General features: G+C 42.9%; 1 protein-coding gene across 14 annotated transcripts in view; it reads right to left on the bottom strand.

Annotated features, from left to right (window-relative positions):
- ryr1b (ryanodine receptor 1b (skeletal)) overlaps positions 1-16,078 on the bottom strand; it is a 137,071-nt gene that overhangs the window by 73,207 nt on the left and 47,786 nt on the right. For all 14 annotated transcript variants that reach the window (XM_056270198.1, XM_056270197.1, XM_056270204.1 and 11 more), the window contains 10 exons: positions 7,316-7,557; positions 7,041-7,233; positions 6,481-6,697; positions 6,275-6,379; positions 5,222-5,325; positions 5,056-5,139; positions 4,811-4,970; positions 2,747-2,894; positions 1,694-1,899; positions 1,360-1,534 (listed from right to left, as the gene is read on the bottom strand). In XM_056270198.1, coding sequence (XP_056126173.1) covers positions 1,360-1,534; positions 1,694-1,899; positions 2,747-2,894; positions 4,811-4,970; positions 5,056-5,139; positions 5,222-5,325; positions 6,275-6,379; positions 6,481-6,697; positions 7,041-7,233; positions 7,316-7,557 — 1,634 coding nt within the window. The remainder of the gene's footprint in view (positions 1-1,359; positions 1,535-1,693; positions 1,900-2,746; positions 2,895-4,810; positions 4,971-5,055; positions 5,140-5,221; positions 5,326-6,274; positions 6,380-6,480; positions 6,698-7,040; positions 7,234-7,315; positions 7,558-16,078) is intronic.

Raw genomic sequence — 16,078 nt, 5'->3', positions numbered from 1 at the left:
CAACGTATGGACTTATTTTGAATTTTTTTAACAAGGATGGGACAAAGGTGATGGATATATGGCACATGAGATTTGCAAAGAGTCTCGTATGATGATAAAATACTATGGGAATACTACGAACACGAGGACTCACCTCACACTAGATCATACAGAGATAGGGTTAGCATTAGATAAGGACAGCTTCCTTAGATAAATCAGCTTCTTTTTGGGGATATTTGCAGGTAAAAAAAGGTAATAAATAGCTATATATGTAATCATAATACTTAGCATGCCACAAAATGTATTTAATCGCAATAATTTTGCATTGTGACTTAAAAATCGTGATAATATTGTGTCGTGGGGACTCTGGTAATGGTGCTAGTGTTAGCCTTAGCTATGGACTGCAAAGCTGAAGTTAAATCAGTTCGTCTGGGGCCATTTGCAGTAAAATCGCAATATATAGGTGCGTTCATGCCATCATAAATTAGCGTAATTACCAGATTACAACTTCACATCCAAGTAGAACTCATAATTACAACTTGTAAACTGGGAATTTTCTGAGAGCTCCAACTTGTACCACCTGACCACTGCAGATTCAATTTGGCATTGACAGTGCTGATATAGAACCGTATAATTTCGAGTCTGATGACATTAACAGCTCTGAGTAGAACGTCACGTGTTGTCATCTCATAATTACATTAATTACGACATGGTGTGAACGCAGCATATGTTATCGTAAAACTCAGCATGTCACAAAATGTATAAAATATGCATTTTACATATCCTATTGTAACTTAAGGCTGACTAAAGCTGCATGTTTGATGCCAAACACCATTAATACTTGTGCATTTTGTGCCAAAAATGCAATCAACATCTAAGGTGCCAGATTTTGCTATTAAATTTGTATATTGAAATACGCTATTGAATGGCTTTACAAGACTTAAAATATGGCACATTAATCATATGGACAGTCTTTATGATACCTTTAGGTTGCTGCCAAGCCAGTCTATTCTTCAGAAATTAATATTTTGTTTGATGGAAGGAAGAAATTCATACAGGTTTGGAACAACACGAGAGTGAAAGTAAATTATTAGTATTTTCAGTTCGGTGTGAATCATCCATTTAATACCTTGAATCCATTTCCTTAATACTAAAAAGCTCTATTCAATCAGAACTAAATTTCAATTAGACATCTTTTTAAATCCAAGACTAGGATTGATCTGTGTCTGTGGAAACAAACCTCCCGAGACTCACCTAAAAAAATAACTACAGATTTTTCCTGACCGACAAAGCTTATTTAAAAATACACATTACCTCAAAAAACGAATTATTGAAAATTTACTACAAAAACAACAACAACGTTATAGCCCAAATCCTCACCGTCTCCAGGCTCGATGTCTTTGAAGGCCATTTCAGAGCCAGAATCGCTGATCAGCATCTCTCCATTAAGAGTGAACATGATGTTCATATCAGTGAGGTCTATCATGCAACCGACCACATCACCAGACTGCCACTGACGACCAAACGGGTCATTACCAACGTGCCATCGCTGAGCCTGCAGGGAGGGCAAACGAGAGTAATTTAGCTTTTATTGCAGCTATACAAAATAGTTTGTCAGCAACTTGTGCGGAACACAATCCAATTAGCTGGAAAGATGTCCTACAGCCTGTTACCATATGACACAGCAGAGTTAGATTAATATAACACCACTGACCCTGTTTCCATTAAAGACATAGGCCAGCTCATCAGAACCAAGCTCAACATCAGAGCGGACGTTCGGTCGAGCCCAGCCCACCCTCATCTCTCCTGTGGTTACGGCCTCAAACTCAAAGTACCACTTTCCTGAGGTGATGGCGTACTGCTTCTCTGCCCTGAAGATACGCACTTTATCTCCACCTGTGTTCTCAACACCATGACCACCTGTGGGAAAAAGACATTTGAAGAATTTAGAACTGAATAAACAATACATTTACATCCAATTCTGGATCCTAGTATATCCTACTGAATCAGGGCTTGACATTACAATCCGCCAACCTGCCGAATGCGGGTGGATTTCAGCAGTGGCGTGTAACCCAGTCACTCTTACCTGCTACTTTGGCGGGTTGAAATTTATATATAATATATACATTTTTCAATTGCAGTTTTTTAAAAAGGCATCTGAAATAATAAACTAAGTGGAATGAAGTGTTGTCAACAATATTGATTTTTCAATACATATCAATACTGAAATATCTGAAACGTTTCCAATACTCATTTTTTATTGTTGGTGTTAAAGGGTTGGAATTTATGTGTGGGATTGTGCTTATTGCGCATTTACTCACACCCAAAGTGCAGGCACATAAAGCCACCTCTTGCACTTAATTGCGCTTAAACTGTCAAATTCACACAAAATAATGTCAAAATGCCGCTCTTGGCAAGTATTCACGTAAACAGAGTCAGTTATGTTTTAAGTGAACATAAGCAGTTGAGAAAGAAAACGTATGTGTAATGCTATATGGATCTGTGCGTCACATCTTAAAGTGAAACAGCCTAATATACCTTCTGCCTAATTATGAGATATATACTGTATATATATATATATATATGGCAGTTTTTGTACCCATGGTATCAGTGTCAAAATTGTAGCCAGTGAAAATGCTGAGTGGCTAGTAACTTTGGAAAACCACTAGCCACAGTGGCTGGTGAGCAAAAAAGTTAATGTCAAGCACTGCTACTAAACCTAGTATATGAATGACATGAAAGTAGTATATGAAAGACAAAGACTCACTGCTCTCCTGATCTGGAGGCTCGATGTTGTATCCATAGCCAATCAGAGTGCGTACAGCGTTGTTCACACTGTCTCTGTTCGTCTTCTTTGTTCTCTCATCCAGCAGGTTGTATGGCACCAAACGAGGGTTACGTTTATTCAAGATGTCCTGAGGGTAAGTAATAAGAGTAAAACGTTTGGGCTACCTTTCAAGTATTAATTGAATTCCAGTTCACAGATAATCTGAAGTTCCCGTCCGATAACTCAATTATCAGCGCAATATGACTGAAGCCCGGTTTATTTAATTGTGCATTCCTGGTGCGCGAAATTCACGAATCACCGGATAATGTGCACACGCTCACCAGCGCGCTCCAAGATTCGTACAAGCTGTTCTTATCACAACGCGATGATAAAATGTGCGATCCATTTGAATTCTATTGAGAATTTTCAACTTTAAAACACTATAAAGTCTAAAACAGCTACATAAACTAAAAGTACAGCTAAAAAATTATCTAACTTAAATTAGAAAGCTTTTTTAAACTACCCACGTTTTATCGTATTTTTTGTGGTAAATTTGGACTAACTTGTAGAAATTATAATAGATAATCTGTTAATGAAACATATTATTCACTATAGATTTATATTACAACTGTGGCATGTTGTAGGCCAGGGTGCGATTTGCCGGGGGGGATGCGTGGGATTTCCCCCTTTCTGGTCAAAGTATCCCTGCCTCTGCTTAATTATTTTTATTCCCGGTGGGGATAAATTTATCTGTCTTTTCTATCATTTCACTGTAGCTCAGCATCGCGATGTAACGTTAACGTTGTTACTTTAACAGTTGTATAACTTTTCTACTGTGATGGTTTAACTTTGCAATCAATCCATGGTTCAGCAGACTGATAGAAGTAGCCTAGCCTAAACTAAGTAAAGCGCTGTAATGTGAACTGTCAGTGCGATAGAACAATAAAATTCGAAATGGACCACCCACTGGAAAGCTGCGGATTTTCCCACAGGAAAGCAGAAAAAGACTGTTTTCCTAGTATGATGAGGCCTACACTATAGTCTATTTATGTTTAAGTTGACACTACGTTGTGCCATTTAATTTTGCCATTCATAAATAAGTCTTTTGACATGTCAAGCCGAGTGGCACTATCCATGGTACTGGGAGGGGGATTTAATTCTTAGGCTACGTGTTTTTCGTTGTGCGTGATCACAGTTCATATATAAGCTATTAGAGTAAAACATATTGCGTTAGGCTACTTCATGAGTTAATAAGAAAAAAGATCTTACAATTCCTGCAAATGCAGTGATGAAGTTCATGTTCTCATGATTTATTTTTATGAATAAAACCTTTTTAAAACATCCCCCCCCCCTCTGTTTTTTTTCACAAATCGCACCCTGGTTGTAGCAATAGTTTCAAAATGTGTAATTTGCTATTTTTCATAACAAATGCTATAGATAAAAAAAAAAAAGTCAACATTGGCCCAATGAGGAGCCATCAATGGTCTCACCTGTAATTAAAGCCTTATTCTAACAAATGCTACAGTTAAACAAGTATGGCACTTTTTCATAGGGGAAAGTACAAGTTAGGATCAGGAGCTTTAAATTCTGGACCTTCATGAGTTATTGACCCAACAAAATGTTTTCCCTATGTGTAAAATGTGTTCTTGTGATAAAATGATGACTGATATTAGGAAAACATAGCCAAAATCATTAAGAGCCTGATGAATTGTTAAGTTGCTTAAATAATATAAAATACATCATATATGCTATGTAAACAAGTAATTGTTAACTAGGATATTACTTTATCAACCAATTTTGCATGTGTGTATGATAGGTAAGATACCACAAAAGACATTTTGCAACAATAAACAAACAAATAAATCTCACGATGGAGCATGTCCTGGGAAACGGTTCACACTTCAACCCCCCAATGTTCAAAACTACGCCCTTGTCTGGATGGTCTACTTTTTTCTTTAATATTTCTTGGATCTCGCCCGTTTTCCTCCACCACCATAATGTGCACGCAACTGCAGTGAGGTAACTGTAATTTCTGCTCCTAGAGTCAACAGTGTCCACATCTACCTGCATAATGCTGTAGGTCCATCCTTGTCTGACTCTGTCCCGTGCCCAAACATTGTGCCCATTTTCCGCCAGCTTCTCCACCAGCTGGTTCTGATTGGGCGTCAGTTTGACATGATTGAGGTCCAGAGGAGTGGGTTTGAACCCACTGCTCATTACATAACTGACCAAGAAACAGAAATATGAAAACCAAAACTGTATACATTTACAAGATAAAAGTTTTTTTTTTTTAGGTTTACTGTACATACGTTTTGGGTAGTTTGATCTTCCTCAGATTCTCCTCTGCTTTCTCATCTCCCATGCCTACATGGCAGCCCAGAGCTAAGAGAGTTCTGGAGAGGTCAAGGAGAAAAAAAAAAGTTAATCAATAAATTGGATAGAAAGACAGATGCATAAGATTCAACAGACACTCACTTCAAGGTCTCTCCAGACATCTGGAGGTTATAATTCCTCTCGGGTTCTGGAAGAGTATGAAAGTCCACCAGACACGGGTGCAACTTCTTATTATCATCCCTGAACTGAGAGAGACAGCATTTTTTAACTTTATTTAAACGTATAACTTTATTAAGGATCTTGTGTTGATGGGTGTGTTCACACTTGGCATGTTTGGTTGGATTAAAACGAACCCTGGTGTGATTGCTCTGTTAGTGCGGTTCATTTGAATAAGTGTGTGAACACTGCCATCTGAACCCTGGTGACACCAAACAAGCTTTTTGGTTTGTTTACATGTCTTTGGTCCATGTTGCGTTCATATTTCATTCGAACTGAGTTCAGAGTTCGTTTGGAAGCAGACCGAGACCCATCTTTTCAGCGTCTCGGTCCGCTTTCAAACGAACTCTGAACTCAGTTCGAATGAAATATGAACACAACATGGACCAAAGACATGTAAACAAACCAAAAAAACGGGACATGATGTCTCAAGTTGCGACCCTAAAAAGGACAGAATGCTCAAGCACACCTGTTTTTTCTCGTCATAGTCGCGATGTTGCCTATCACAGTTCAGTACAGGCATCAGAACCGCGTCTCCTCGCAGCAGATCTTCATTTGTGTGTGTGACGGAGGGATTACTGATGCTGTTTAGACTCCTTAACACATTTTATAAGCTCTTCACAAGTTCTCAGCTGGTCAAAATATCATCATATGTAGCTACACACATACGACGAGCGCATTTAGCCCAGAACACAGCAGTGTTTTGGATGTTCTGTAACTTCTGTCGCGAAATATACATAATCAAAGCCGACCAATCATGTTGTGAACACATCCCTATGCCTTTAGGTTAAGTATCTTTAGGTTCGATGTTAAATCCAGCCAGTGTGAATGCTAAGCGGACCAGGACTAAACTTTTTTTTTTTGGTCCGGACCAAACGAACTAAGCGAACCGAACTACAAGTGTGAACACACCCTATATGTATGTGTGCGGTTGAGTTGGTGTTTATTTGCGAAAAACAAGAGGTGGAAAGCGCTCACCACTCCATAGGTCCAACCCTGCTCAATACGGGTGACGGCCCAGAGTTCGTGGATGTTTTCGGCAAGTTTCTCTCTGATCCGCTCCAAATGAGGAGGTAGCACAATCTACAAATGACATACACAACACGTACATTGACCGCTCAGTGAAAGTGTTTCTGCCAATCAACAGAGGAGTGAGGAAAACAAATGTGGGTAGTTTAGTTTACCTGGGCAGTGTCAACAGGACAGGGAGTGAATGAAGTGTGCGTGAGGGACTGCGTGGGGCCCAGAAGGTTTCTGACTCCACTGAAGTCATGTTTATACTCCTTAATGTGCTCAATGCGCATTCTGTCCTTGGGAAGAAGAGCTTCGTAACATGGTGCATAACCAGGAGGGGGCAAGAACTTAAAATCCCCGTGGCGTCCTCCCAGAAGGAAACGAGCTCTGAGAAATGAACGAAAACACAGGTCAATAAGTGAGAAGACATTATAAATGTCTTAATAAAATAAAATTAAAACTGCAGATTTTAGTATTTATAGTGTTTTCATTAATCATTCTGAGAATATTGTCCCTGTCTCGGGGCCGGTAAGATGTTTTTGGAAATATGTCTCACAAAGGCTGCATTTATTTAATCAAAAATATAGTAAAACAGTTGCTTTCTGAAATATTATTACAATTTAAAAAGAACAGTTGTCTATTTTTATATATTTGTGATATTTGTGAATATATGTATATACATTTTATAAGAAAAGTAACAAAATAACATAATAATAATAACGTTAATTACTTCACTCCAGCGGAGAAGCTAATGACAGGGAAGAAAAGGCCGTCTACGTTGAAGTTCTCAAACATTCCCTGGACTGGATGCCCATTAATACGAAAGGAGATACTGGGCACGCTCAGATCCAGACAGCAGCTCACAACGTCATCTGCTGCCAGGATGTGCTGGTTGGGCGAAGCCACCTGACGAGACACGTGACCTACACAGAGAAAATGATGGTTTGAGGACCATAAACACTCACACACTGCTATATATAGAATATACAAGATCACCACATTTACCTGACCACAAGTGAAGGCCATCAAAGCCATAAGAGTAGAGGTCATCACCCACACCGTTGCCACCCCAGCCCTCTCCTCCTCCAGGGTACGGACTGAAGCCCTCGGTCAGAGCCCAGCCCACACGCAGATGGGTCGCCTGGGCTGTCACAAACGGCTCCACATAGTCCACCATCACCTCAAAGTACCACTTCTTAAACTGTGTGGAACCTTCACAAGTCCCCAAAAAGATATTGGGCCTCACGCTACAAGGAGAAAGTGACATATATAGTACATGGTTTATAATCTTTTCAATTTCTTTGATTTAGTGCATCAAAAGCTGCAAAATGGTGCAATTCATTTTAAAAGGACAGTTCACCCCAAAATGAAAATTCTGTCATCATTTATTCACCCTCATGTCTTTCCAAACCAGTAAGACTTTCGTTCATCTTCGGAACTCAAATGAAGGAAAGGAACGATATGAAAAGGAACTCATATGAATTAGTTTTACGATCTCTTTATGAACTTTCTGAAGCATCAAAGTGGTAGTTGCGTAGACTGTCAATGAAGGGACAGAAAGCTCTCAGATTAAATCCAAAATATCTTCATTTGTGTTCCGAAAATGAACGAAAGTCTTGCGGGTCTGCAAAGACATTACGGTGAGTAATTAATGACTACTATTAATGATAGTAATTAATTATTACTATTATGAGTAATAATTTTGGGTGAACTAACCCTTTAAAGAAGATCTATTATGCCATTTTACAAAAACTTGAGATATCGTTCATTTTTGGGACCTGCTAGAATAGGTTTTCATGCCTGAATGTTCGAAAAACACATTTGACATTGTTGCAGCTCCTCTCTTCCCAGTCTGTCAGTAACGTTCTGTTTAGTTCCTCTATCTATGAAGCCCCTCCTTCCGAAAAGCACAATCTTATCTGATTGGTCAACTGGAGCAGTGAGTTGTGATTGGTCAAGAGCTTCGAGCATGTTTGGGAAATGTCCCGACCCTTACCATAACCGTGAGTTTCAACCATAGACTGTAAAAAACGATAAACGCCCTGTCACAGAGTCATCCAGAGTTCTTCAAAATAACACATGGAGGACGTTGAATGCCATTTTTATATTTATTTACGTTCTCCCAAGCCAGTAAAGTGCAAGGTGCTCACAGGTGCCAAAGCATGAAAAATTAACAAAAGAAAAGGAAAAAAAACAACAACTTCAATATACCAAAAACAATAACCTTGCATCAGGTCTAATACTTCAATCAGAGTACTCAGTTGATACAGCATTCACTACCACCAGTCTTAACTCTCCTGATCACTTCATTATGTGAGAATTTATACCCCTGGGTACAACCATTTCTCAACAATAAATCACATGGGGAAGTAATAAAAACACATGAACACATACTTGGTTTTTAAAAGACTCTTTATTTTCCTTAGTGTACCAGCGACATGAGAGATGGATTAACCACCCAAATACACTCACCGGCCACTTTATTAGGTACCCCATGCTAGTAACGGGTTGGACCCCCTTTTGCCTTCAGAACTGCCTCAATTCTTCGTGGCATAGATTCAACAAGGTGCTGGAAGCATTCCTCAGGGAGTTTGGTCCATATTGACATGATGGCATCACACAGTTGCCGCAGATTTGTCGGCTGCACATCCATGATGCGAATCTCCCGTTCCACCACATCCCAAAGATGCTCTATTGGGTTGAGATCTGGTGACTGTGGAGGCCATTTTAGTACAGTGAACTCATTGTCATGTTCAAGAAACCAATTTGAAATGATTAGAGCTTTGTGACATGGTGGAAGTAGCCATCAGAGGATGGGTACATGGTGGCCATAAAGGGATGGACATGGTCAGAAACAATGCTCAGGTAGGCCGTGGCATTTAAACGATGCCCAATTGGCACTAAGGGGCCTAAAGTGTGCCAGGAAAACATCCCCCACACCATTACACCACCACCACCAGCCTGCACAGTGGTAACAAGGCATGATGGTTCCATGTTCTCATTCTGTTTACGCCAAATTCTGACTCTAACATCTGAATGTCTCAACAGAAATCGAGACTCATCAGACCAGGCAACATTTTTCCAGTCTTCAACTGTTCAATTTTGGTGAGCTCTTGCAAATTGTAGCCTCTTTTTCCTATTTGTAGTGGAGATGAGTGGTACCCGGTGGAGTCTTCTGCTGTTGTAGCCCATCCGCCTCAAGGTTGTGCGTGTTGTGGCTTCACAAATGCTTTGCTGCATACCTCGGTTGTAACGAGTGGTTATTTCAGTCACTGTTGCCCTTCTATCAGCTCGAACCAGTCTGGCCATTCTCCTCTGACCTCTGGCATCAACAAGGCATTTCCGCCCACAGAACTGCCGCTCACTGGATGTTTTTTCTTTTTCGGACCATTCTCTGTGAACCCTAGAGATGGTTGTGCGTGAAAATCCCAGTAGATTAGCAGTTTCTGAAATACTCAGACCAGCCCTTCTGGCACCAACAATCATGCCACGTTCAAAGTCACTCAAATCACCTTTCTTCCCCATACTGATGCTCGGTTTGAACTGCAGGAGATTGTCTTGACCATGTCTACATGCCTAAATGCACTGAGTTGCCGCCATGTGATTGGCTGCTTAGAAATTAAGTGTTAACGAGCAGTTGGACAGGTGTACCTAATAAAGTGGCCGGTGAGTGTATATCTACAACTATACTGTTGTGTCTCAGACTGGCCACCTGAGCACTAACCCAGAGGACATTTAAAGTTTGCTACAGACTGTTGATTGTCACCTGGATCAGCATACATGGTGGTGGCCATCTTGATTTGGGTAAAAGACTGGAATGGACTTTCCTCATGCTTTTTATACCTGTGCTGTGTTGCATCATGGGAAGTGGGAGATACCAAGTATGGTGGGAAAGGAAGGGGAATTGGTTGAAGTTAATGTGTACTTTCTCTAATTAGTGCTGAAGTTTACTTATTGAAGTTTGTACTGTTATTTAAATTTGTGTGGTGAAGGAAATGAAGTTACTTGATCACCTAATATTTTTACTTGATATTTATTACATGTTCATGGTCTTTATTACTTCCCCATGTGATTTATTGTTGAGAAATGGTTGTACCCAGGGGTATAAATTCTCACATAATGAAGTGATTTGGAGAGTTAAGACTGGTGGTAGTGAATGCTGTATCAACTGAGTACTCTGATTGAAGTATTAGACCTGATGCAAGGTTATTGTTTTTGGTATATTGAAGTTGTTTTTTTTTTTCCTTTTCTTTTGTTAATTTTTCATGCTGTGGCACCTGTGAGCACCTTGCACTTTACTGGCTTGGGAGAACGTAAATAAATATAAAAATGGCATTCAACGTCCTCCATGTGTTATTTTGAAGAACTCTGGATGACTCTGTGACAAGTGGTGTCAGAAGTGGGAGCGTTATGCCACCCAAGACCAGACAAGGCCGAGGTGCGGACGCAGATGAGCAGTTGGGAATGGATCAGGAGCCGCCCAGCTCTACGGAGTTGCAAGAACCAGCGGGCCCGACAGAGGGAAGTGTCTCAGAACTGGCTGGCCTGGTTAAAGTTCTCCTGCAGTCCCAAGCCGCCCGGGATGATCGGATGGAGCATGTAATGGTGAAGCAAGACCAGCGTTGGCGGAATATGCAGCACCAATTCCAGCAAATACAGCATCAGGTGATCCAGATCCAGGCTGGAGGGGACCACAGAGAAAGTCAGGCCGCGTTTACAGCTGCAAGCCCAGGGCCAACCGGAGAAGGTCCGTCATCAGGAAACATCGAGCCAAGATTACATCCCTTGACAAGAGATGATGACATCGAGCAGTTTTTGACAACATTTGAAAGGATGGCCACTGCGTGCAGATGGCCTCAGGCCAATTGGGCAATCAGACTGGTTCCTCTGTTAACGGGAAAGGCACGGGGTGCCTATGTAGCCATGGATGGGAATGATGCTGAGGTCTATGATAAGGTTAAGGAGGCGATACTTATGAAATATCAGATTAATGCAGAGATCTACCGGCAAAGGTTTCGCTCATCAGAGATTCTGCCAGACGAGAACCCCCGTGAGCTTTATGTGCGACTGAAAGATCTCTTCTCAAAATGGGTGAAGCCAGAGGTGTGTACTGTTCAGCAGTTGTCCGAACTTATTATCTTGGAGCAATTTATGCGAATGATAAGCTCTGACATGGCAGTGTGGATTAAGGAGCATGATCCAGCCACAGCAGAAGAAGCAGCAAAACTTGCAGAGACATACCTGGCCGCACGCCAGGAGTCCCAGCACAGCTTTGGAGGTCGAAGTCAAAGATGGCCAAGTAAGTCTGGGGGTGAGGGTGGTCATGGCCAAGGTAAAGTGGGTTTTGTTAGAAAACAAGGGGATAAAACAAACAAGCAGGAAGTTAGATTTTACTATTGTGGGGAGGTAGGACATACCAAGCCCTGTTGTCCATCCAGGAAGCTTAAGCATTCTGCTTTCTGTTATGTTCCCCGCCCCTACGTGCCCCAAACTTCAGCCCATGAGTCTGGACAGACAAGCCCCACAGACATATTGACGCCGGTACTTGTGAATGGTCAGTCGGCTAAGGCCTTAGTGGATACGGGTAGCACTAAGACATTAGTGCATGACAGCCTGGTTTCTGAAGATGAATACATTACCCAAGAATTCATTAAAGTTTGCTGTGTGCATGGAGAAGTTAGGGAGTATCCGATTGCAGAGATTTACCTAACAGTGCAGGGGCAGACGTTTTTGTTGCAGGTGGCCGTTGCGTCCTAGTTACCGCATGAAGTAGTACAAGGGCGAGATCTTCCCATTCTTTGTGATTTGGTGCCCAAAGTTCAGCCTTGTTATGCGGTAACTCGAGCCCAGAGTGCTATAGCCGACTTCAAGGAGATGCCTTTTGCTGGTGTTGACTTTGAGGTAGCCGTGGAGAAAAGACATACATCTAAAAAGGAAAGGCGGAAACGGAAGTTTGAGGGTAGTGTGAAAGAGCAGGTTGAGGAGCTACCTTTGCCAGAATGCCCTCTTGATATGACAATCCCTGAGGACATAGCTGAAGTACAGAAAAATGATCCTACTTTGCAAGACTGGTTCCAGAAGGTGTCGGTAGTAGAGGGTGTTAGAAAAAAGGTTGGATCGTGTTTGGTGGATGAAGAGTACATTGTGAAAAAAGGTATACTCTATCAGGTGAAAGGGGAGGTTGAAGCCTTGGTAGTTCCGGAATCAATGCGTCAGACGGTTATGTCTTTGGGGCACTCTGTTCCGTGGTCAGGACACTTAGGCAAGCAGAAGACGTTAGCAAGGGTTTCAAGTCGGTTCAGTTGGCCCAAAATGTATGCGGATATAACAGAGTTTATTCGTACTTGTACAGAGTGTCAAATGACATCAGGAAGGAGAGTTGCACCTGCACATTTGTTACCTTGCCGGTCATTGACACACCCTTTAGTCGTCTGGGAATGGATATAGTGGGGCCCCTGGAAAGAAGTAAGAATGGAAATCGGTATATTCTAGTAATCTGTGATTATTCCACCAAATACCCAGAACCCTTAGAAACATCAAAGCTAGATAAGTAGCGAACTGTCTTGTGCAGATGTTTTCCAGAGTGGGGATTCCTTGCGAAATCTTAACAGATCAGGGTACTAATTTTATGTCCTTGCTGTTGAGACAGGTGTATCATCTGTTGGGAATAAGGGCCATTAAGACCACACCATACCACCCCCAGACTGACGGCTTGGTTGAACGGTTCAACCAAACCCTCAAAAGCATGCTGCGCAAGTTTGTTTCCAAGTCAGGGTCAGACTGGGACCAATGGTTACCTTATCTGTTGTTTGCTTACAGAGAGGTGCCGCAAGCGTCCACGGGTTTCTCCCCATTTGAACTGTTATACGGCCGGCAGGTGAGAGGACCGTTGGACCTGCTCATAGAGCAGTGGGAGGGACCCAAGGATGGTATGTGCAGTGTGGTCCAGTACGTGGTCCAAATGAGGGAGCGTCTGGAAGAAATGACATCATTGGCCCAGGAGAACATAAGAAGAGCTCAGCAAACTCAGAAAGTTTGGTATGATAAGAGGGCAAGGGAGAGATCATTTGAGCCTGGCCAAAAAGTGCTGCTGCTGCTACCCACCAGTGAGAACAAGTTGCTAGCTAAGTGGCATGGACCCTACGAGGTTTTGCGGAAAACGGGTAGAGTCACCTACGAGATCTCAATGCCAGAGCGGGGTAAGAAAAAGCAAAACTTCCATATTAATTTGTTGAAGGAATTCCACCACAGGAAGGAGACCGGGGCTGTGCAACTTTTCGTTCGTGTGGTTGGGGAGGAAGAGGAACCAACAGAGCAGTACTTTCCAACCAGCTCCACCCAACAAGCTGTGGATCTAGCCCATCTAGAGCAACCTCAAAGAGACCAGGTAGAGCAGCTGGTGGATCCCCAGCTGTTTCAGGAGAAGCCTGGGTGTACTAACCTGGTACTACATGATGTCATCCTTAAGGAGGCAACTCCCGCCCGTCAGAAGAGTTATCGAATCCCTGAACGCCTGGTGACAGTGCTTAAGGATGAACTAGATATTATGCTCTCCATGGGTGTGATTGAACCATCCCTTAGTGAGTGGTGTAGCCCCATTGTTCTAGTCCCCAAAAAGGATGGAACCCTTAGATTTTGCATTGACTTCAGACAGTTGAACAGCCTGTCCAAGGTAGACCCTTATCCAATGCCAAGAATTGATGAGTTGGTGGAAAGACTGGGCAGAGCCAAATACCTATCCACTGTGGACTTATGCAAGGGGTACTGGCAGGTCCCTTTAACTGCCAGAGCCAAGGAATTGACAGCTTTTAAAACCCCATTTGGGTTATTCCATTTCAGGGTTATGCTATTTGGCCTGCAGGGGGCGCCAGCGACTTTCCAACGTTTAATGGACCAGATCCTGCAAGGTACCAGGGAGTTTGCTGCAGCATATCTGGATGATGTGGTCATCTTCAGTGAAACCTGGGAAGAACACTGTCAACATCTGCGGCAAGTCCTGGTGAGGATTAAGGCAGCCTGGCTTACCATTAACCCTAAGAAGTGTATAATAGCCAAGAGAGAGATCAGCTACTTGGGATTTGTGATTGGAGGAGGAGTCATTCGGCCGCAGCAGGAGAAGATAGAGGCTATCCGAAGGTACCAACCCTCCACAACTAAGAAACAGGTGAGATCTTTCCTGGGCTTGTTGGGATGGTATCGCAGGTTTATACCTAACTTTTCTGCCAGGGCCTCTGTGCTTACAGATCTCACTAGATCCACAGCGCCCAACAAGGTGGTCTGGACGGAGCAGGGTGAGCGAGCTTTCCGGGACTTACGAGAAGCAGTATGTGGAGACTCTGTTCTGCTTAGCCCAGATTTCCAGAAACCATTCATCCTGCAGACGGATGCCTCTGGAGTCGGACTGGGGGCGGTGTTACTGCAGGAAGTGGAGGGAGATCGCAGGCCAGTGGCATTCTTGAGTCGAAAACTTTTCCCTCGAGAAACACGCTATTCGACAGTGGAACAGGAGTGCTTGGCCATTAAATGGGCCACGGATTCACTTCGATACTACCTGTTGGGGAGACCCTTTGTGTTAGAAACCGACCATCGAGCTCTGCAATGGTTGGAGCGCATGAAAGACTCTAATGCCCGGATTACGAGATGGTCTCTTTCTCTCCAGCCCTACCAGTTCACTGTGAAATACTGTCCGGGAGCTAGGAACAAGGTGGCTGACTTTTTGTCTCGAATCCCAGAGGAGGTAAATGCTAAAGTGGGTTCTTCGACCCTGGTTCTTGGAGGGGCAGAGCTTTGACACTTGGGATGACAGGGGTCGTCTGCAGAAGGAGGGAGAAGCTCTGCCCCTCCAGGGAGAAGTTTTGTGGAAGGGCTAACAAGGGGTCACAAAGAACTGAGGGTAGCTCTGTGACACGCCCCTTCGCTCTTTTCCATCGGAGCGAACTGAAGCCGCCAGTGTCCCGATATGGCGCTGACATCTTGGGACTTGAGTCTGCGCACTTGCGTTTTCGGGACCAGACAGACCATAACCATAACCGGGACCAGACAGACCAGACCATAACCGGGACCAGACAGACCAGACCATAACCGGGACCAGACAGACCAGACCATAACCGTGAGTTTCAACCATAGACTGTAAAAAAGATGAACGCCCCTTCGCTCTTTTCCATCAGAGCGAACTGAAGCCGCCAGTGTCCCGATATGGCACTGACATCTTGGGACTTGAGTCTGCGGACTTGCGTTTTCGGGACTAGACATGCGCAGTCGTGAGCAGGAAGTAAAGCCATGAAATCAAGGCCACGCCCTCACTCTCGCTGAATCAATCGCAAGCACACGCCCTGCACTTTTCTTAAGTGGCCTCTGTCTACTCCGTTCCTTTCCAATGATGTCTGCTGATTGCAGTACCTTGTTAAAATAAGGTAAATACAACTACTAACCACATAGTCAACATTATGAAAAAAAGTCCGTTGGTGCTTCAGTGACTACTTCGCACAGAGAACCTGTCAATCACAGCTGTCAATCATGATGTCACAGCACCGTTTTCATAGCATCAAATAACTAACTAAAAACAAACTTATTTTAAAAACAAACACTTGATATTACATCAACGTGATCGAACCTACAGTAAATGACAGAAACTATCTTTGGAAAAAGGATATGTGAAGTGTAATTTAATTGTTTAGTTGGTCTCACGTCCCGTTGAATAACATGGGGAGGCGGGGTTTATGACCTATACTCGGACCGGTCACTGGGGACATTATGGCTTCACTTTTG

The sequence above is a fragment of the Rhinichthys klamathensis genome, unplaced genomic scaffold (genome assembly GCF_029890125.1).
Source record: "Rhinichthys klamathensis goyatoka isolate OS25496 unplaced genomic scaffold, OSU_Roscu_1.1 h1tg000299l_1, whole genome shotgun sequence".
Taxonomy (NCBI): domain Eukaryota; kingdom Metazoa; phylum Chordata; class Actinopteri; order Cypriniformes; family Leuciscidae; genus Rhinichthys; species Rhinichthys klamathensis.
The sequence above is the reverse complement of the archived record's forward strand: the minus strand, read 5'-3'. Positions and strand labels throughout refer to the sequence as shown.